The sequence below is a fragment of the Rattus rattus genome, chromosome 9 (assembly GCF_011064425.1).
Source record: "Rattus rattus isolate New Zealand chromosome 9, Rrattus_CSIRO_v1, whole genome shotgun sequence".
NCBI classification, from domain to species: Eukaryota; Metazoa; Chordata; class Mammalia; order Rodentia; family Muridae; genus Rattus; species Rattus rattus.
In genome coordinates, this window is record NC_046162.1 from 86,966,677 (window position 1) to 86,988,862 (window position 22,186).

The window sequence follows — 22,186 nt, forward strand, 5'->3', positions numbered from 1 at the left end:
GTATTGTGTTGGGGAGGGAATAGGTTTGCACGAGGGCAGGTGACTCAGGAGGTTACAGGTATCAGATCCTCCTGGAGCTGGAGTTAAGGGAAGTTCTGAGCCATCTTTATGGATGCCAAGAACTGAACTCAGGTTGTCTGGAAGAGGAACTTGAAGTATTAACCACAGACCCAGTTCCTCAGACTCTTACCTCATGCTAAGAAGGACCCAAAGGTCATGGTCACTTTCCTGAATTAGTTATTCAACCCTTCAGAATGTTGTCTTGCCTTAGAATATAGAGTTACTGAGCCCTTCCTGCTCCTTCTGTGTCATAAACCAGTAAAGAAATGCAGCTCCAGCAGGCCTGCTCTCTGAGACATGCTCAGTTCATTCTGATTGCTTGATGAGACTTACGTTCAAGAATGCCTCCAGAGGGGCTGGTGAGATGGAGCAGCAGTTAGGAGTGCTGCCTGCTCTTCTAGAAGTCATGAGTTCGATCCCAGCAACCACAGGGTGGCTCACAACCATGTATAGGGGTACCTGATGCATATATATATATATATATATATATATATATATATATACACACACACACACACACACACACACACACACACACACACACATATATATATATCAGAAAATATTCTCATGTCCTCTGTCTTGTCGGTAGGTACAGACATGACAGGGGAAGAGAGATTACTTAGGAGGACCTTGTCTTCAATGTGCTGAGATCCTAAGGGCTCTGTCTGTGTTCATGGACTCTCTGGAGGCTACAGGGATGGTTCTTATAAATAAAACAGTCAATATGATGCACAAATAAGAACTCTTCAGCAAAAAGAAAGCTAAGGATTGTTTATTTTGGACACAGACACATTAGGAAGTTGTCACCACACTGTCGATCTTCCTCTTCCAAGGATGCAATTCTAGGGGGAAGCCAAGCCTGGGTTCTGTGGATTCAGAAGAAATCTTCTGGGGCTGGGCTCCAGTCAGGCTTATAAAGCTCCATCTTCCGCAGGGCCATAAACATCTACAATACAGATTTGGTCAGGACTTTCCCTCTGTTTACAAACCTCTGGTGGTTCAGCCCTCACTCTCTGCTGGTTAGCTCACTGCCGATTAGATGTGGGCTTGTTGTAGAGTGCCCAACCCAGACACTGGAGCTTTCTGTTTTAATCATGTCTTGAGTTCTCAAGAAGGACCACATTTCTCCCACTCTTTGATCCTGCCTCCCTTGTCTGGTGAGTGTTGGGTATCCTAACTTAAGCTTCTTCTAGTTGATCTCCACTCTGACATCTTCCCTGGTAAAGGTAGTCACTACTGTGAGAACTTACTAGACTGGTGCAGAGCTCATGCTGACACACAGACTGTTTCTGCAGTCTAGTTCCATTGACCCTTGAATCTCCACTCTACCACATGCCTGCCTGACATACAAGGCCTCCAGTAAATGAATGTTCCCATTAACTTCGTCGTCTTCCCCCTCCCAGGAGCCCTTGTGAGAGTCAAACCTCTTTTGCTGGGGTGGGAAAGAATGAGATATCCAGTTTATGACTATGTGGGGTTATCATGGTGGCTTGTGTCATGTTAGTCACAGTGGCACTGTCTTTGCAGTGGAGAGGACACACCTGGTGCCCTTCTTCTATCTTCTTTCAGCTCTTTCTCTTGGACACATCCAGACTCTTGTGCGCAGTCAGTGGACAGGGCAACATGGGACTGTCCAAGCAAAGTCCCCTGGAAAGGGACTCAGTTCCGTAGACCTTGACAGGATGTTGTAGTATAGATGATAATGACCCTTGTAGCCTTACGTATTTGAATGATCACTTCACAGGTTTTGGAACTTTAGGGAAAGATATTGGGAGGTATGCATTTGTTGGAGGAGTTGGAGGCCCATATCCTTCCCCGCTAGCTCACTCTCTTCCTCAGGATTGCTTCTCAAGATGTAAGCCTGCAGGCAAGGCTTCAGTGCCATGCCTACCTGCCTGCTACCATGCTCCCCGCCATGAGGGTTCACTCTCTGAACCTGTAAGCACCCGGTAAACTTTCTTTTATAAGTTGCTTTGGTCATGATGTCCTAGAACAACACTAGAAAAGCAAGAAATTGGACTATACTCACTTAAAAGACAGGAGGTCTGCAGGAATGACCACAGCCATTGCTACAGCACTTCATTTTGCCAGGGCACACCTCATCTCCTGAGCATTGCTCATCACAAGCTGCGATACTCTGTGTGGGCACCTTAGGACAAGCTCTCTCTCTCTCTCTCTCTCTCTCTCTCTCCAAGAAATGCAGAGTGATCACTATTATAGACCAAAGGGAGCAAGTTTGATTCAAGCAGTGTGTACATGGCCTTCCCCTGTTCTAGCTCTACTGGGTTTGAGCTCTCTCTGCCTTCAGCTTGGATCCCCTTAACACACTTACTTCTAATGCTGAAACATACAAGTGTGTTTATGCAGCCTGAAGCAGTCAGAAAGACAAGGTTGAGTATTGATGCTAGAGGACTAAATGCTCATCACCCGCAGGTGACCAGCTCTTTTCATATCGTCCAGTCCACCCCAGGGCTCTTCCCTCAGCTCCACCAGTCTTGCTCCTAAGCTCTTCTGTTGATTCTGGCCCTTGGGAGAGTGTTCTTCCCCCTCCACAGTCTATGCAGTCTCAGTAGAAGCACCCTCTGCCATCAACAGCTCCTTCTTTACACCTTAGAAGATTCCATAAAATCTCTAATGAGAGCCACACCTCTCTCATCACACCAGACCCATGGCTCATCATTGAGCAAGTGCCTTCACGAATCCCAAATGCAAGGCACATCTCCAAACCAGGGGAGCTGCCCTGCTCTCTATCCCAGCATCTGTCAAATACATTTTCTTCTCTCTCTCTCTCTCTCTCTCTCTCTCTCTCTCTCTCTCTCTCTCTCTCTCTCTCTCTCTCTCAGAAATGCAGAGTGGTCACTATTATAGACCAAAGGGAGCAAGTTTGATTCAAGCAGTGTGTACATGGCTTTCCCCTGTTCTAGCTCATCCCTGGGTCCTACTGGGTTTTGAGCTCTCTCTTCTTTTAGCTTGGATCCCCTTAACACACTTACTTTTGGAATTCGACAGAGCCCTGGCAATATTCATATTCATGGAAATCAAAGCTACCAGAACAAAGATTGTGGCAGGCTTCATGTTGGCGCTGACCGGACTGAACTCAGAAAGCAATTTGTAACCTGAGTAAAGGTAGACGTGTGGGCGTGGGAGGAGGCAGCCAATCAGGACATATAAAAAGAAGAGCTCTCCAGTGGTGCATGCTGAGAACTTGGTTCTTTTTATATTTCATATATGACGTGTCTCTAGTTACAATTAGAGCATTGTTCCTTGGTTGGATCAAATAATAACCAGGAAAAAGTCAAGAACAGAGTTTAGCACTGTGTTCCTCCTTACATCACAGCTTGGCTCGTGTATGAATGATGATCTTATACTGATCCAAGGAAATATTTATTTCTATGGTTATCAGCATCTCAGAGTATGAGCTTAAGCAGGGACTCTCAGTGGGGAGTCAGGGCCCATCTGTGGCTTCCTGAACACCCAGTTCCATAAGGATGTGGCATGCTTCTGGGAGAGATGGGGCTTCTGTCTTTGGATCTGTTAGATGAAATTCCTAAACACTGAGAAATCTGGGTCCTCTTTCCTACAGAATAGGCAATGCCATCACTCCGAGAAGAGATGGATACTCAGAGACTTTAAACTGGCTAGGGTCAGTTGAAAAGCAAGAGGCAGACTCCCTGATGATGGGTGGTTGCCTTTGACCAATGCTTTTCTGTAAGTCAGGTCTTTATACAGAAGGCTGCATATGTGAGCAGTGGAGGGAGGGGAGCCTTAGGACAACATGCAGCATGTCCCTTGTCCCCAGCAGAGAGCCTGCCTCTTTTGCTTCCAGACTATAGATTCAGAGACAAAGCTGTACTTGGACAGTCCAAGAACTGCGGGAATGTCCCACATGCCATGCAGCTGGCTTTGGAGTGTCTTCTCTCTGTGTGGTTCCTTCTCAGGGTTTGAGGGGAGTCTCTTTGGTCTCATGCTTTGTTCCATGTGTGTCCAGTCCTTCCTTCATTTTGAGGAGACGTTCCCGTGTGTCTGTAACTACGTTCCCCTTCTGTCGTATGAATGTCATCTCAAAACATTGGCCAAAAACAAAACAAAAAAACCCCAAAGACCCCAAATCAAAACCCAACCATCCCCCCAAAAAACCCAATCCCTTGTATTTGTTTGTAATGTCATGTTTGGGGATAATGTGAACTCACAATATACAGCAGTATTGTAGGTTTTATTTGTTTGCTTCTTTTCTTTGCTTTGCTTTTGTTGTTTGTTTTTGGCTGTTGTGACAGGGTTTCTCTGTGTAGCTCTGGCTCTTCTGGAACTAGCTTTGTAGACTAGACTGGCCTCAAGGTTAGAGATCCACTGGCCTGCATCTCACGAGCTCCGAAATTAAAGGTGTACACAACTAACAATTGGCTTAACACACAGCAATTGTATGGTAGCAACAGGCCAGAGAATTTCGCTTTCTTTGGAAACTTTGGTCAAGCAAACAGGTTTTTCTATTTCAACCCTAATTATTACTGTTGACTATTGGATCACATATTATATAACATACTATAAATATGTCTCTCTATCTGTGTGTGTGTGTGTGTGTGTTACAAAAAGGGCTGTAAAGGGTTAATAGGCCACAGAAGCATTCGAGAAGTTTCAGAAGTCCTGAGAAGTAGAGAAACAGAAATGCAAGTAGAATCTAGACTGATGAGATGGGGGCTCCAAGTGAGGCCACTTCATGTCACTTACTTGAAAGCAAAGCTATAGAGTTGAATTTAGCTTCGAAAGCAAAGAGCAGGACCAGGCCTGGATGGAGATGGATGGCGGGTCCAAATGGGTGAACATTAGACAGACAAGAGAGCTACACACAAGAGGACAAAGGTCATCAATTCACAGAGTAAGCCGTGAAAGGCACAGGAGCACTACTGTGATACAGACAGGCATGAGACATTTAACATTGGCAGATGAAGTTGGGGCATCTAGTAAAGATCATGGAGGCCCACTGTTTCCTGGTGAGATTCTCCTCTGAACAGGAGGGTTTGTCTTTTCATCACTGATCCTTTGCAGTGATCCTTTCTGAACCCCAACAATGAGGAGAGAAGCACCAATCAAACCTGAACATGGCTTGCACCCCACCCAGTAAGGCCAGGGGATGAGGAAAAGCACCTCACAGATCCCAAGATTGCTTTTGCAGGACAAGAATGAACCCAAAATTCCAGGTGGCATTTCAGTTGAGTTCTAACTTCCAACAGACAGGAAGTGGGGTTTTTAAATGCACCCTTCTCAAAGATTATAAATATTATTTTAAATTATGTTTATGTGTTGTAAGGTGGGTTGGTATACCTGCACTGAATGCAGGAGGCCGAGGAGGTCAGAGGTGATTGATCCCATCTGGACCAGGAGTCATAGAAAGTTCTGAGCCACCTCATGTGGACTCTTGGAACTGCACTGAAGTTCTGTAGAAGAGCAGTATGCACTATTAACCTCTGAACCAGCTCCATAGCCTCTTAACTCATGCTAAGAAGAACCCAAAACCCCAGGGTCATCCCTGTGCCTCAGGAGTTAGATATCCACTGACTGCTGCAGGATGTTGAATTGTTTTACAATAGGGAATTTCTGAGCCCTGCCTACTTCTCCTGTATCATCATTCATTAAATAAATGCAGCTCCAGCAGGTCTGCTTTATGAGATAGACATGCTCAGGTCGTTTTGGTCATTTGGCTTTAGAAGATTTATGCTCAAGAATATCCCCTCCCCTGGAACATATTCATATGTCCATTGCCTTGTTGCTACATCTGAGCAAGGCAGTGGGGAGAGGAATTACCCAGGAGGACCTGTCCTGGGACGGCTGGGATGCCGAGGGTTCAGTGTTCATGGGAGGCTGCAGGGATAGCTCTGTTAATCAGAAGAGTCAAACGGATGTGAAAATAAGAACTGTACAACAAGAAGAATGCTAAGGAGAGTTTATTTGTGGACACAAACACATTAGGAAGCTGTCATCACAGTATAGATCTTCCTCTTCCAAGGATGCAATTCTAGGACAAGGGAGGAGCCAAGCACGGGCTCTAGGGGTTCAGAAGAAATCTTCTGGGGCTGGCTATCAGTCGTGCTTATGAAGATCAAATCCATATTCCACATCGCTGTTAGTAACCTACAATACAGATTTGATCATGCTGTTTCCTCGGCTTAGAAACCTCTAGTTGTTCAGCCCTTACTCTCTGCTCATGGCTAAAAGGATATGGAGTTGTTTTAGAACCTCTACATTTATCTGGAACAATAAATCCCCCCCAACTTCAACTAAGGCCCCACTTTCCCATCATCTGATGCTGACTCCTTGTCTGGTTGGTTTTATGTCCCAACTTAAGCTTCTGCTAGTTTGATCTCCACTCTGACATCTTCCCAGGCAAAGATGTCTGTTAGAACTTCCTAGAAGCTGGTGCAGAGCTCATGCTGACACACAGACTGTTTCTGCAGTCTAGTTCCATTGACCTTTGAATCTCCTTTCTAGTACATGCCTGCGTGACATACAAGGCCTCCAGTAAATGAATGTTCCCATTAACTTCGTTGTCTTCCCCCTCCCAGGAGCACTTGTTTTCCTGAGAGAGTCAAAGCTCTTTGGCTGAGGAAGAGAAGAGTGAGATATCCTAGTTTATGACCATGTGGATCTAAGTAGTGGTGGCTTATGTCATGGTGCAACTGTCTTTGCAGTGGAGAGGACACAGATCACCTAACCTGGTGTCCTTCTTACATCTTTTTCCAGTTCCTTTCTTTTGCACACATCCAGCATCTTGTGTGCAGCCAGTGAACAAAGTAATGTGGGACTGTCCAGGGAAAGTCCCCTGGATGAACATAGCTCAACAAAATGCTGTAGTATAGATGATAATAGCCCTTCTAGTCTTATGCATTTGAAAATCTGCTCACAGTTTTTGGAAATTGGGGAAATATATTGGGAGGTTTGGATTTGTTTGAGGAATTGTATCTCAGGGGACAGGCTAGGAGGTTTCAGAGGTCCATATCCTTCCCAGTTAACTTACTCTTCTCCTCAAGATTGCTTCTCAACATATAAGTCTGCAGTCAATCAATGCTCCCCTGCTGTGCCTACCTGCCTTCTACCATGCTCCCAAACACCAGGGTCATGGACTCACTCTCTGAACCTGTGAGCCCCCAATAAACTTTCTTTTATAAGTTGCCTTGGTCATAGTGTTCTATTCCAACAATAAAAAAAGTAAAACACAGGAATCTACTCACTTAAAAGACAGGATGTTTGCAAACATGACCACAGCCATTGGAACAGCACTTCTGTATGTTGGGGCACGATTGATCTCCTGAGCATAATTCAACACAAGTGCCAATAGTTCTTGGGGGATTCTTGGGACACTTTCCAGGTTTTTCTAATTCTGAAATACACAATGGTGTTTATGCAGCCTGAAGCAGACAGAAAACAAGGTTGAGAATCAATGCTAGAGATCAGAATGTTAATCACTTAGTGCAGGAGACCAGCTTCCTCTATATCCTCCTTTACACCCCACGGCTCTTCCCTCTGCCTCACCAGCTCCAGTCTTGCTCTTAAGCCCTCTGCTGACCCTGTCCCTTGGAAGAGTGTTCTCTCTCTCTGTACAGCCTATACAGTCTCAGAAGAAAGAACCTTCTACCATCACAGCCCACCTTTACCACTCAGAAGATGCCATAAAATCTCTAATAACAGCCACACCTCTCTCATTACAGCAGACCCATGGTTCATCTCTGAGCAAGTGTTCCTACAAGTCCAAAATGCAAGGCACATCTCCAAATGAGAGTAGCTGCCCTGATCTGTATGCCAGCTTCTCTCAGACTCCTTTCCTGTCTCTTTCTCTAAGAAACATAAGGAATGCAGAGTGATCACCCTTATAGGCCAAAGGGAGTGAATTTGACCCAAGCAGAGGCCAGATGGTTTTCCCTGTAATAGCACATCCTAAGGTGGTAGGAGCTTTGAAGAGTCCCCTCTCTCTTCAACTCAGATGCCCTTAATACACTTACTTGTGGGAGAAAACCGAGCATAGGTAATGTTCATTCCCACGGCGATCAAAGCCACCAGAAGCAAGACTGAGGCTGTCTTCATGTTGGCTCTGGCTGGGCTGAACACACAAAATAATTTATAGCCTTAGTAAAGCTAGAAGTATGGGTGTGGGAGGAGGCAGTCAATGGGGAAATCTGTGAAAACAAGAGCTTTCCAGAAAGTGCCTGCCCATTACCTGGCTCCTTTTTCTGTTTCATAACTTCTCTCTAATAGTTCTTTGGTAGATGCAAGTGATAACAACGAAAGAGTCACGAACACATTTTAGTACAATGTGACTTGTTACACCACATCCTTACCCTTGTATGAATGATGAAGAAAAGAAATATTTCTCACTCAGGATATCAGAGGGAGAGCTGGAGCAGAGATGTCCACTGAGTGTTGTCAGGGCTGAACTGGGGCTTCCTGAACACCCAGTTACATAAGGATGTAGATTCTTCTGGGAGAGATGGGGCTGTGTCCCTGGAGCTCTATAGATGAGATTCCTAACACTGTGGAATCTGGGCCCTTCCTATTGCAGATATACGCAACAAAGTCACTCCTGGAAAAAAAGTATACTCAATGACTTACTACTGGTTAGGATGAATTGAAAGTAAGTAGGTAGGCTCCCCAGTGAAGGGTGGCTGTCTTTGTCTAGTGCTTTCCTGTAAGTCAGGTCTTTATACAGATGGCTGCATATGTGAGCAATGGAGGGATGGGAGCCCGAGGACAACATGCAGTGTCATTTGTCCCTGAGCAGTCTGCCTCTTCTGCTCTCCAGACTGTACACTCTCAGAGACAGAGCTGTAGCTGGACAGTCCAAGAGCTGTGGGAATGTCCCGGACACCATGTGGCTGGCTCTGCAGTGTCTTCTCTCTGTAGGCTTCTTCTCATGGGTTGAGGGCTTTTCCCTCTTTACATGCATTGCTCCATGTTTCTGGTCCTTCCTTCAGGTGGAGGAGACAGTCTAGGGTGTGAGTAACATGCCTCCTTTGTTGTGTGCATGCTTTGTCAGAAACACAGGCAGATTTATTTGCATTTATGTGATGTTATAATTTATATGATATGTATAAAAATCACAATACAGAGCAGAGGCATTTTTGTTTGTTTCTTTCGTTTATTTTTGTTGTTTTATTTTTTTGTTTGTTTGTTTTTGCTTTTGTGCCAAGGTTTCTCTGTATAGCCCTGGCTGTCCTGGAATTTGCCCTGTAGACCAGGGTGGCCTCAAACTCAGAGAAGCACCTGCCTCTGCTTCCCACTGCTGAAATTAAAGGAGTGCACCACCATCATTTGGCTTAAAACACAGCATTTGTAATAGGAGCAACTGGCCAGACAGTTCTGCTTTCCTTGGTAGTCCTAGCCCAGGCAAACAGAGGTTCATTTATTCCAACTTTAATCGTCAGTATTAACTTTCAGATCACATATACCATATAACACACAATAAATACATCTTATCTATATCCTTATATATCCCTATAAACCTGTGTTACAGGAAAGACTGCAAAAGGCTAACCGTCCACAGCAGAATTCTAGAGGTTTCAGAGTCCTGAGAAACAGAGAAACAGAGAAATGTAAGAAGAATCGTGATTGAGATAACAAACCAGGGTGTAGGAGAGAAGCTGGAGCAACTGTGGTGGCTTCAAATGAGGCCACTTCATGTCACCAGTGTGAAAACAAATCTCCCAGGGTGAGTGTAACTGCAGAAGCAAAGTCAGACCAGGCCTGCGTGAGGGAACTGGAGAACAGATGCACAGCAAGTCCAGATGGGTGAAGGAGAAGAAAGACAGACAAGGGAATGGCATGGAGGGAGACATAGGTCATCAAGTAACAAAGTAAACCATGAGAGGACCAGGAGCAGAGCTGTGTCAGAGACAGACACGGGACACCTAACTTTCCAGTGAAGTTGGGGGTGATCCACTAAAGATAATGGAAGTTCGCTATTTGCTGGCGAGGTTCTCCCCGAACAGGAAGGGCTTGCCTTTTCTTCACTGAGTCTTTGGAGTGATCTGCCATAAACCCCAACAATGCTGGGAGAACCAGCAATCAAACCTCGATATGCCTTGTACCCATTCAGGAAGAAAGGGGGAAGACCAGCAGCACCTTGCAAATGCCAATTGCTGACCTCGAAGGATGAGAATGGCTCAAAATTCATGGTTGTATTTCAGTTAATTTTAACTCCCAATGTAGGCAAGAAGTGTTGTTGTAATTGATGCTTCTTAAATATTTTAAAATTATTTTAATTAATGTGTATGTGTCTTTGAAGTAGGGCATGTGCACACAGCATGCAGGATTCTGAGTCGGTCAGAAGCGTCAGATGTCTCTGGAGATGAAATTGTAAGAAGTTCCGAACCACCTGGTGCAGATGTTGATCTCTGGAAGAATAGCATGGGCCATTAACCATTGAGCCATCTCCATATGCTCCCAACCCTTAGTAAGAAGAAACCATATCTGAAGGTCGTGGTTGAGGTCCTGTAGTTAAGTATCCAGTCCTGCAGGATGTTGTACTGCCTATCACAGGGAATTCTCAACCTTTCCTGCTCCTCCTGATTCATCACCCAATAAATACAGAATCAGCAGGTGTGCTCTATGGAACCTGCTAAACTCATCAATGTTTGACCAAGTTATACTCACTGGATATAAAATTTTCTTGTGTCCCCTAGGTTGTCTGGAAATGCAGACCTAACAGAGGGAAAGGAATTATGTAGGAGGATCTTGTTCTCAATCTGCAGGGATCCTGAACCATGTATATAGGGAGCTACAGGGATGGCTCTACTGATCACAAGAGTCAATAGGATGCACAAATAAGAACTCTTCTACAAGGAGAAAGCTACGGACAGTTTATTTTGGACACAAACACATTAGAAAGATATTGCCACAGTTTAGAAATTCCTCTTCCAAAGATGCAATTCTAGGGCTAGGGAGGAGCCAAGCATCGGCTCTGTGGATTCAGAAGAAATCTTCTGGGCCTGGCCATCAGTCCTGGTTATAGGGAACAAATTTATCTTCTAAAGGGCTGTCAGCCATCTGAAATATAGACTTGATCACAGAGGTTCCTCTGCTTAGAAAGCTCTAATTAGCCCTCTCTCTGTGCTTGGTAACCCAAGCTGTTTGTATGTAGACATCTTGTAGTATTGTCCCTGACCCAGATGCCACAGATGTCATGGGTAATCATTTCCCATGTCCCAAAAGCTTTCACATGTCTTCCACTGTCTGATGGCTGCCTCTCTCCTCTGGTGGGCTTTGTGTATCCTGACTTAAGCTTCTACTTGATCTTGCACTCTGACGTCTTCCCTGGCAAAGCTAGTTCCCACTGTTAGAAATAACTAACAACTGGTACAGAGCTCATGCTGATGAGACGTCTGATGTAATTCTGGGAGGTCTGCCTTTATATGTTACTTGACCTTTTCCCCTTACTGCCTTTAATATTCTTTCTTCATTTTGTGCATTTGGTGTTTTGACTAATATGTGACGGGAGGAGTTTCTTTTCTGGTCCAATCTATTTGGAGTTCTGTAGGCTTCTTGTATGTTTATAGGCATCTTTTCTTTAGGTTAGGGAAGTTTTCTTCTATGATTTTGTTGAAGATATTTACTGGTTCTTTGAGTTCAGAGTCTTCACTCTCTTCTATACCTATTATCCTTAAGTTTGATCTCATTGTGTCCTGGATTTCCTGTATGTTTTGGACCAGTAGCTTTTTCTGTTTTACATTATCTTTGACAGTTATGTTGGTGATTTCTATGGAATCTTCTGCTCCTGAGATTTTTCTCTTCTATCTCTTGTATTCTGTTGGTGATGTGACTCCTGATCTCTTTCCTAGGTTTTCTATCTCCAGGGTTGTCTCCCTTTGTGCTCTCTTTATTGATTCTATTTCCATTTTTAACTTCTAGATGGTTTCATTTCCTTCTCCTGTTTTGTTATTTTTTTCCAGTAGCTCTTTAAGGAATTTTTGTGTTTCTTCTTTAAGGGCTTCTAGTTGTTTACTTGTGTTGTCCTGTATTTCCTTAAGGGAGTTATTTATGACCTTTTTAAAGTCCTCCATCATCATGATATACTGTGATTTTTGAATGTAGATCTTGCTTTTCTGGTGTGTTTGTATATTCATTGTTTGCTTTGGTGGGAGAATTGGACTCTGATGATGCCATGTAGCCTTGGTTTCTGTTGCTTGGGTTCCTGTGCTTGCCTCTCGCCATCAGGTTGTCTCTGGTGTTACCTTGTTTTGCTATTCTGACAGTGGCTAGACCGTCCTATAGGCCTGTGTCAGGAGTGCTGTAGACCTGTTTTCCTGTTTTCTTTCAGCCAGTTATGGGAACAGAATGTTCTGTTCTCAGGCGTGTAGTCATTCCTCTCCACTGACTTTCAGCTGTCCCTGTGGGCAGGAACCAGAAGGGCCTGCCCCTACTTCTTCTGTGTACCTGTGCACAGGGGACCCAGATGGCGCTAGCCATTTTCCTCTAGAGTCAGAAATGTGGGCAGAGAGTAGTCTCTGCTGGTTTCCCAGGCACGTCTGCCTCCAGGTTTTTTTAATGCTGAAATATTCAATGGTGTTTATGCAGCCTAAGGACATCAGAGAGATAAGGTTGAGAATTTATGCTAGAGGTCTGAAGACTCATCACCTGCACGAGACTAGCTTACTCTATATCCTCCTTTGCACCCCAGGGCACTTCCCTCTGACTGACCAGCCCCAGTCTTGATCTTAAGCTCAATTGTTGATTCTGGCCTTTGGGAGAGTATTTTCTCTCCATAGCCTATGTAGTCCCAGTACAAAGAACCTTCCGCCATTGCAGCCCCTTCTTCACACCTTAGAAGATGCCATAAAAATTTTAATGACAGCCACACCTCACTCATCACATCAGACCCTTGGCTCCTCTCTGAGCAAATGCTCCCACATATACCAAAAGCAAGGCACATCTCCATACTAGGGGAGCTGCCCTGATCTCTATGCCAGCTTCTGTCAGACTGCTCCCCAGCCTCTGTCTCTAAGTAAACTAACAAATGCAGAGGGATCACTCTTATAGGCCAAAGGGAGCAAGTTTGAACCAAGCAGTTAGCACATGACTTTCCCTGTGCTAGCCATCTCCACGTCCTAGTGGTCTTTGGGTCCTCTCTCTCTTCAGCTTGTATCCCCCAACACACTTACTTTGGGGAGAAGACAGAGCACAGGACTGTCTCTATGTTGACTGTGGCTGGGCTGAACTCATGAAGCAATTTAAACCCACAGTAAAGCTAGAAGCTGGGTGTGGGAAAAGGCAATCAATGGGGGAATTCTCTCTCTCTATAGAACGAGCTTTCAAGAATATGCCTGCCATTCAGCCGCCTCCTTTATCTGTTTCATAACTGACTTCTCTCTAATTCTTGCTATGTAGATGAAAATGATAACCAAAAAAGAGTCACAAACACATTTTACAACTGGGTTACTTGTTACAACACATCTTGGCCCTTGTATTAGTGATGAGCAAAGGAAGTACTAATTTCTATGTAGCTCAGAGTTCCAGAGTGAGAGCTGAAGCAGAGATTTCTGGTGAGGAGTGGTAGGGCCTTCCTGGGACTTCCTGGAATCCAGTTCTATAAGAATGTGTCATGCTTCTTGGAGAGGTGATGCTCCAGTCCTTAGGATGACATTCTTAAACAGGTGTGGAATCTAGTCCCCTGTTACCTGCAGCCATAGGTAGAAGTCACTCCTGGAAGACACAGATAGTCAGAGATTTCAAACTGGATCGTGTCAGTTGAAAGTTAAGAGGCAATCTGTGCAGTGATGGTTGGTCATCTTTGACTTGTGCTTTCCTGAAAGACAGGTCTTCAGTCAGAAGGCTGCATATGTGAGAAGTGGAGCAATGGAAGGCCTAGGAGAACTTGCAGTGTCCTTAGTTACTAGTAGAGAGCCTGCTTCTTTTGCTATATCTACTAACGACTTTAAGAGACCCAGCTGTACCTGGCTAGTCCGAGGGCTCTAGGAATGGCCCAGACACTCTGTGGCTGGCTTTGGAGTTATCTTCTCTCTGTAGGACTCATTCTCAGTGTGTGAGGGATTTGTTTGGTTTCACTTATTGTTCCATGAGTTTTCAGTATTTTCTTCAGCTTGAGGAGACACTCATGAGTGTCTATAACTTTCCTCTTTTGTTTTGGGCATGCTGTGTCAGACACACAGCAAATTCATATGCATTTTTTTAATGTCACATTTTATGAACTGCCTATAAAATCACAGTGTATTGCAGTGGGTTTTTGTTTTCTTTTTGTTGTTTGTTTTTTTGTTTTTGTGCCAGGTTTCTTCTATGTAGCCCTGATTGTTCTGGAATTTGTTCTATAGACCAGGGTGGTTGCAAACTCAGAGTTTCATGTGCCTCTGCATCCTCCTGCTGGAATTAAAAGCCCACCACCACCATTTGACTTCAGACACAGCAGTGGTAATGGAAGCAACTGGACAGATAGTTCTGCTTTCCTTTGTAATCCTGGCCGACAAAAACACAGGAACATTTATTCCAACTTTAATCACTAATAGTAATTCTCAGATCACATAGTACACAATATGCAATAAACACATCTTTCTACATCCACCTATGTACATATATACATGTGTAAGAGAAAGGATTGTGAAAGGTTAACTGTCCACAGCAGAATTCAAGAGGTTTCAGTCCTGAGAAGCAGAGATCAGAAATGTAAGGAGTCTAGATTGATGTGACTATGAACCAGGGTGTAGGGGAGAAGCTGGAGAAAGTGTGGTGACTGCAAGTGAGGCCACTTCATGTCACCTGCTTGAGAGCAAAGGTGTAAAGTTGAACTTAGCCAAAGAAACAATGAACAGAAGCAGGACTGGAAGAAGGAAGTGGAGGACAGAGGGATGTCAGGTCAAGATGGCTGAACAAGAACAGAGACAGATGAGGGAACCACAGAAGGAGACACAGGACATCAAGTAACAAGGGAAGCCATGAGAGGCGCAGCACAGGGTCCACCTAACATTGGCAGATGAAGTGGGGGGATCAAGGAAACATAACAGACGCTGAATGTTTCCTGGTGAGAGTCTCCTCTGAACAGGAAGTGTTTGCCTTGTCATCCCTGAGCCTTTGCAGTATCTTCCATATACTGCACTAATGCTGAGAGGACCAACAGTCAAAACTGGACAGGTTTATACCCCATCCAGCTAATGCCGGGGGGGAAGGCTGAAGCCACTCCCACGTACCAGTGCTGACTTTCAAGGATGGGAATCATCCTGAAATTCCTAAATTAATTTTTTAATTCTAAATTTCTAATTCATTTTTATTCTAACTCTGTAGGTAGAGAGGAATTGGCACTGTTTAAAAATGCTACTTCTGGGGTTGGGGATTTAGCTCAGCGGTAGAGCGCTTGCCTAGCAAGCGCAAGGCCCTGGGTTCGGTCCCCAGCTCCAGAAAAAAAAATTGCTACTTCTAATCTATACTTTTTAAAGATATTAAGATTAAGAAGTATGTATTGTGTTAGACGGGTACATGTGCACTGAATGCTGGAGTCTGAGGAGGTCAGAGGTGTCAGATCCCTCTGGAGATGGAGGTATATAGGATTCTGAGCCACATTGTACAGATGCTGGACACTGAGCTCAGTTTCTGTGGAAGAGAATTATGTCCTATTAGCTACTGAGCCAGCTCTCCAGTCTTTAAATCATGCTAGGAATAACCCATACCACAAAGGTTCTGGTTGTCCTTCTAGAAAGAGTTACATGTCCAGTGCTGCCGGATGTTGTATTACCTTGGAATGGAGATTTCCTCAGTCCTTCCTGTTCCTCCTGAGTTACAACCCTGTAAATGCAGCTCTAGCCTGCATGCTCTGTTCACTTAATTTGTTTGACCAGACATATATTCACCAGCTGGCCATACAAAATGTTCTCATGTCCCTGAACTTGTCTATGACACAGATGTGAAAGAGGGAGATGAATTATTGGAGGACCCTGTCCTTCATGTGATTGGATCCTGAGGACTCAGTGTTGAGGGCATTCTAAAGGGACGACTCTGCTAATTGGAAGAGTCAATATGATTCACACACACACACACACACACACACACACACACACACACACACAAAACAAGTCTTCAACAAAAAGAATGCTAAGGAGAGTTTATTTTGTACATGAACACATTAGGAAGCTGTCACCAGATTATAGATCTTCATCTTTTAAGGATGCAATTCTTGGCTTAGGCAGTAGCCAAGCATGGGTTCTGTGGATTCAGAAGAAATGTGATCAGTTATGCTATGAAGACCAGATCCTTCTTCCACAGGGCTGCCTGTCCTCTGAAATATAGATTTGATCATGACAGTTCCTCTCGTTGTTCAATCCTCACTCTGCTCATAAGCTCATTGTTGATTGGATGTGGACTGCTTGCAGTGTCCCTCACCCAGACACCACAGTTATCACATGCCACTTTTCACATCTCCTAAGGAGGCCCACACTTCCCCACCATCTGATCTTGCCTCCCTTGTCTGCTAGGGATTCTGTGTTTAGATTTCAGCTTCTCCTAGTTGAACTCCACTCTGAATTCTTCCCAGGCAAAGCTAGTCACCACCGTTAGAACTTACTAGAAACTGGTGGAGAGTTTAAGCTAACACACAGTGTTTCTGCAGCCTAGTTACACTGAGCCTTGAATCTCCATTCTAGCGCATGCCTGGTTGATGCATAATGCATTCAATAAATGAATGTCTGCTTTAACGTCGATGCCTTCACACTCTCAGGAACACGTGGTTTCCTGAGAGGTTTGAACCTTTTTGGCTGAGGGAGAGAAGAATATGATGTCCTAGGTGATGAGCAAATGGGTGTAGGTCAGATGACTTTTGTGCCCCTTTGTTACTGTGAGATCGTTTTTACATAGGAGAGGGCTATGGAGAGTGTAACCCAATGTCTTGATGCCATGCTCCCCTCCATGATTGTCAAGGACTCATTCACTGAACCAGGAAGCCCCTAATAAACTGTTTCTTCTGTAAGCTCCCTTGGTCATGGTCTTATCACAACAATAGAAAAGCAAATCAAGGAGTTTACTAACTTTAAACTGATGTAGACTGAGGAGATACACATATGCACCGATGGCGAATATTGCAGCACTTCTGGTCATAGGGACATGATTCATCTCCTGAACATTCATTAACATGATTTCCAAAACCTCCTGTTGGCACCTTGGGACAAGTTCCAGGCTTTTTGAATGCTGAAATATACCAAAGTGTTTATGGAACCTGAAGAAGTCAGAAAGACAAGGTTTGAAATTGATGCCAGAAGTCTGAAGACTCATCGCCTGCAGGAGACTAGCTTACTCTATATCCTCCTTCACATGCCAGGGCTCTTCCCTCAGTGTCATGAGCTCCAGTCTTGATCTTAAGCCCAATTGGTGATTTTGGACTTTGGGAGAGTGTTCTTTCTCCACAGCCTATGCCGTCTCAGTAGAAAAAACCTTCCACCATCACAGCCCCTTCTTTTCTCCTTAGAAGATGCTATAAAGGCTCTAATGACAGCTGCACCTCTCTTATGCCACCGGAACCTCATTTCATCTCTGAGCAAGTGGTCCCAGGAGTCCCATATGCAAGGCACATCTCTAAACTTGGGGAGCTGCCCTGATCTGTATCACAGCATCTGTTGGACACCTCCCAGCTTCTGTCTCTTAGAACGTTAAGGAATGAATCGTGATTACTCTTATAGGCCAAAGCAAGTAAAGTTGATCCCAGTAGTTGACACATGACTTTCCCTATGCTTGCTCTTTCCCAGGTCCTAGTGTTCTTTGGGTTCTCTCTCTCTGTTCTATTTGGATCCCCTTAACATACTTACGTTTGGGAGAAGACAGATCACAGGCAGTGGTCATCCCTACAATGATGAAACCCACCAGAATTAAGATGACGGCTATCTTCATGTTGGCTTTGGCTGGGCTGAACTCACCAAGCAATTTATACGTGCAGTAAAGTGAGAAGTTTGGGTGTGGGACAACTCGGTCTATAGGGAATTCTCTCTCTCTATTTATATATGTAAATATACAGACAGGGCTTGCAAGAAGATACCTGACACTCCACTGCTTCCTTTATCTGTTTTATAACTGACTGCTCTCTAATTGTTGTTTGGGAGATTCAAATGATAATCATGAAAGAGTCCCAAACACATTTTACACCTGACTTACTCGTTACACCTCAGTATGGGCCTTGTATGAATTATGAGCAAAAGCAACATTCATTTTTATATAATCAGAGTGTCAGAGTGAGAGCTGAAGTGGAGACGTCTGGTGAGGAGTGTTAGGGCCTTTCTGTGTCCTCCTGGACATCGACAGCTACATGAATGTGTCCTGCTTCTCAGTGAGGGGGTGCGTGAGTCCTTTTGAGCTAAGTAGATGAGATTCCCTAACAGGTTTGGAATCTAGGCCCCTCCTACCTGCAGATATAGGTAATGACGTCACACCTGGAAAGAAGGTGGATACTCAAAGACTTCTTCAAACTGGCTAGGGCCAGTTAAAAGTCAAGAGGCGGTCTTCCTGGTTGCTGCCGCCGCTGAGAGCTCGTAGGCAGCACCCCACGAGCAAACTTGAGCCTCGGGACCACAGGTAAGACCAACTTTTCTGCTGCAAGAGACCTGCCTGGTGAACTCAGGACACACAGAGGCAAAATTCCTCTAGGACCAGGCACTTCCTGTGTTTACCGGGAGTCCCAAACCCACGGATCCCGGCCCGCAGCAGCTCTCTGCTCCCAAACCCCGGGGGAGAGAGACCTCACCATCTGGTCAGGTGGGCACTCCTGAGGTTGCAGAGCGGAAGAGACCACCAACACTGCCTACCCCTGCCCACATCCCTGGGCCTAGAGGAAACTGTATATGGCCTCTGGGTTCCCGTGGGGGAGGGCCCAGGAGCGGCAGGACCCCTGCCTGAGACACCGCCGGAACCTGAAGGAAACAGACCGGATAAACAGTTCTCTGCACCCAAATCCCGTGGGAGGGAGAGCTAAACCTACAGAGAGGCAGACACGCCTGGGAAACCAGAAGAGACTGCACTCTGCACACATCTCAGACGCCAGAGGAAAACACCAAACGCCATCTGGAACCCTGGTGCACGGAGGCTCCTGGAAACGGCGGTGCAGATCTTCCTGGTTGCTGCCGCCACTGAGAGCTCGTAGGCAGCACCCCACGAGCAAACTTGAGCCTCGGGACCACAGGTAAGACCAACTTTTCTGCTGCAAGTGACCTGCCTGGTGAACACCAGACACAGGCCCACAGGAACAGCTGAAGGCCTGTAGATAGGAAAAACTACACGCCCGAAAGCAGAACACTCTGTCCCCATAACTGGCTGAAAGAAAACAGGAAAACAGGTCTACAGCACTCCTGACACACAGGCTTATAGGACAGTCTAGCCACTGTCAGAAATAGCAGAACAAAGTAACACTAGAGATAATCTGATGGCGAGAGGCAAGCGCAGGAACACAAGCAACAGAAACCAAGACTACATGGCATCATTGGAGCCCAATTCTCCCACCAAAGCAAACACGAATATCCAAACACACCAGAAAAGCAAGATCTAGTTTCAAAATCATATTTGATCATGATGCTGGAGGACTTCAAGAAAGACGTGAAGAACTCCTTAGAGAACAAGTAGAAGCCTACAGAGAGGAATCGAAAAAATCCCTGAAAAGAATTCCAGGAAATCATAAATAAACAAGTAGAAGCCCATAGAGAGGAGTCACAAAATCCCTGAAAGAATTCCAGGAAAACACAATCAAACAGTTGAAGGAATTAAAAATGGAAATAGAAGCAATCAAGAAAGAACACATGGAAACAACCCTGGATATAGAAAAACCAAAAAGAAGAGACAAGGAGCTGTAGATACAAGCTTCACCAACAGAGTACAAGAGATGGAAGAGAGAATCTCAGGAGCAGAAGAGTCCATAGAAATCATTGACTCAACTGTCAAAGATAATGTAAAGCGGAAAAAGCTACTGGTCCAGAACATACAGGAAATCCAGGACTCAATGAGAAGATCAAACCTAAGGATAATAGGTATAGAAGAGAGTGAAGATTCCCAGCTCAAAGGACCAGTAAATATCTTCAACAAAATCATAGAAGAAAACTTCCCTAACCTAAAGAAAGAGATACCCATAAACATACAAGAAGCCTACAGAACTCCAAATAGATTGGACCAGAAAAGAAACACCTCCCATCACATAATAGTCAAAACACCAAACGCACAAAATAAAGAAAGAATATTAAAAGCAGTAAGGGAAAAAGGTCAAGTAACATATAAAGGCAGACCTATCAGAATTACACCAGACTTTTCGCCAGAAACTATGAAAGCCAGAAGATCCTGGACAGATGTCATACAGACCCTAAGAGAACACAAATGCCAGCCCAGGTTACTGTATCCTGCAAACTCTCAATTAACATAGATGGAGAAACCAAGATATTCCATGACAAAACCAAATTTACACAATATCTTTCTACAAATCCACCACTACAAAGGATAATAAATGGTAAAGCCCAACATAAGGAGGCAAGCTATACCCTAGAAGAAACAAGAAACTAATCGTCTTGGCAACAAAACAAAGAGAAGAAAAGCACACAAACATAACCTCACATCCAAATATGAATATAACAGGAAGCAATAATCACTATTCCTTAATATATCTCAACATCAATGGCCTCAACTCCCCAATAAAAAGTCATAGATTAACAAACTGGATACTCAACGAGGACCCTGCATTCTGCTGCCTACAGGAAACACACCTCAGAGACAAAGACAGACACTACCTCAGAGGGAAAGACTGGAAAACAACTTTCCAAGCAAATGGTCAGAAGAAGCAAGCTGGAGTAGCCATTCTAATATCAAATAAAATGAATTTTCAACTAAAAGTCATCAAAAAAAGATAAGGAAGGACACTTCATATTCATCAAAGGAAAAATCCACCAAGATGAACTCTCAATCCTAAATATCTATGCCCCAAATACAAGGGCACCTACATACGTAAAAGAAACCTTACTAAAGCTCAAAACACACATTGCACCTCACACAATAATAGTAGGAGACTTCAACACCCCACTCTCATCAATGGACAGATCATGGAAACAGAAATTAAACAGAGACGTAGACAGACTAAGAGAAGTCATGAGCCAAATGAACTTAACAGATATTTATAGAACATTCTACCCTAAAGCGAAAGGATATACCTTCTTCTCAGCTCCTCATGGTACTTTCTCCAAAATTGACCATATAACACTCGAAATGTATATAAGAAATACTCAAGTTAATAAAAAAAAAAGTCAAGAGGCAGGCTCCACCATGACAGGTGGTTGCCTTTGTCCAGTGCTTTTTTTGTAAGTCGGGTCTTCATACAGAAATCTGCATCCATGAGCAGTGGACGGATGGGAGCCTCAGGAGAACATGTGTGTCCCTTGTTACTTGTGGCAGAATCTTCCCCTGCTGAATGAATTTTTCAGGGGACCAATCACTGGACGAGGAGTAGGTGGGGCTTCTGGGTCAGAGAGAGGAAGAGGGGAGGCAAAACCAAACCAAACCAAAAATCTTTAGCACAGGAGTCAAGTGAAGGCCAGAATGTAGGTAGGGGATCAGATATGGCAAAGGGAGACCTCCTGAAGAACTAGATTCCAGAGAATCAAACAAAAAGCGTTATCTTGACGATACTGAATATTTGTTTTGAGATTTATATATTACAGAATGTACAGCTTTGGTGAGTCTTATCGTCAGACATGCTGAACTGACCTGCTTGAACTTCTGACCTCCGGGATTTTCAGCTGGATTCAGTCAGAACACAGACATCAGAGACTACAATAATTGTTGGTGTGGCCCTCTTAAAGCCAAACAACTCACTCATTTTCCCTACCCTCCTCAAAGATATCTCAATGCCCATATACAGCTGTAGTAGTTATGAAGCATCTTTGCTCTGGTTCTCTGGACCTGGGGGTCTGGAGTTGTTTATTCTAAGTTGTCTCTCTGGGGAATTTAGAAATGGTCATGATTTGAACAGGAAGAAATAGCTAGAATTCATTGTGTAGCCATAATATCAGTTGGTAGTCATCTTTATAATTTTTACTAAGTTGATGCTATAATGTCTTACTTTGGTATAAAATTTGTTTTGATATAATTTTAAGGTTTTCATCGGTATAAACTTATTATGACATAAAAT

The 22,186-nt window shown here is 44.2% G+C and overlaps 2 protein-coding genes across 2 annotated transcripts; both read right to left on the reverse strand.

Moving 5' to 3' along the window:
* Nucleotides 1-2,092: 2,092 nt before the first annotated feature.
* LOC116910587 (WAP four-disulfide core domain protein 18-like) lies at nucleotides 2,093-3,138 on the reverse strand. Its single transcript, XM_032914509.1, has 2 exons — nucleotides 3,053-3,138; nucleotides 2,093-2,231 (listed from the first exon to the last, which is right to left on the reverse strand). The coding sequence occupies exons 1-2, from the start codon at nucleotides 3,136-3,138 to the stop codon at nucleotides 2,093-2,095; spliced, it is 225 nt and encodes a 74-aa protein (XP_032770400.1).
* Nucleotides 3,139-5,986: 2,848 nt separating this feature from the next.
* On the reverse strand, nucleotides 5,987-17,925 carry LOC116910377 (WAP four-disulfide core domain protein 5-like). Its single transcript, XM_032914223.1, has 5 exons — nucleotides 17,844-17,925; nucleotides 17,109-17,229; nucleotides 8,055-8,152; nucleotides 7,287-7,435; nucleotides 5,987-6,189 (listed from the first exon to the last, which is right to left on the reverse strand). Exons 1-4 carry the CDS (start codon nucleotides 17,923-17,925, stop codon nucleotides 7,287-7,289), a joined length of 450 nt encoding a protein of 149 aa, XP_032770114.1. The 3' UTR covers nucleotides 5,987-6,189.
* Between the last annotated feature and the right edge of the window lie 4,261 nt (nucleotides 17,926-22,186).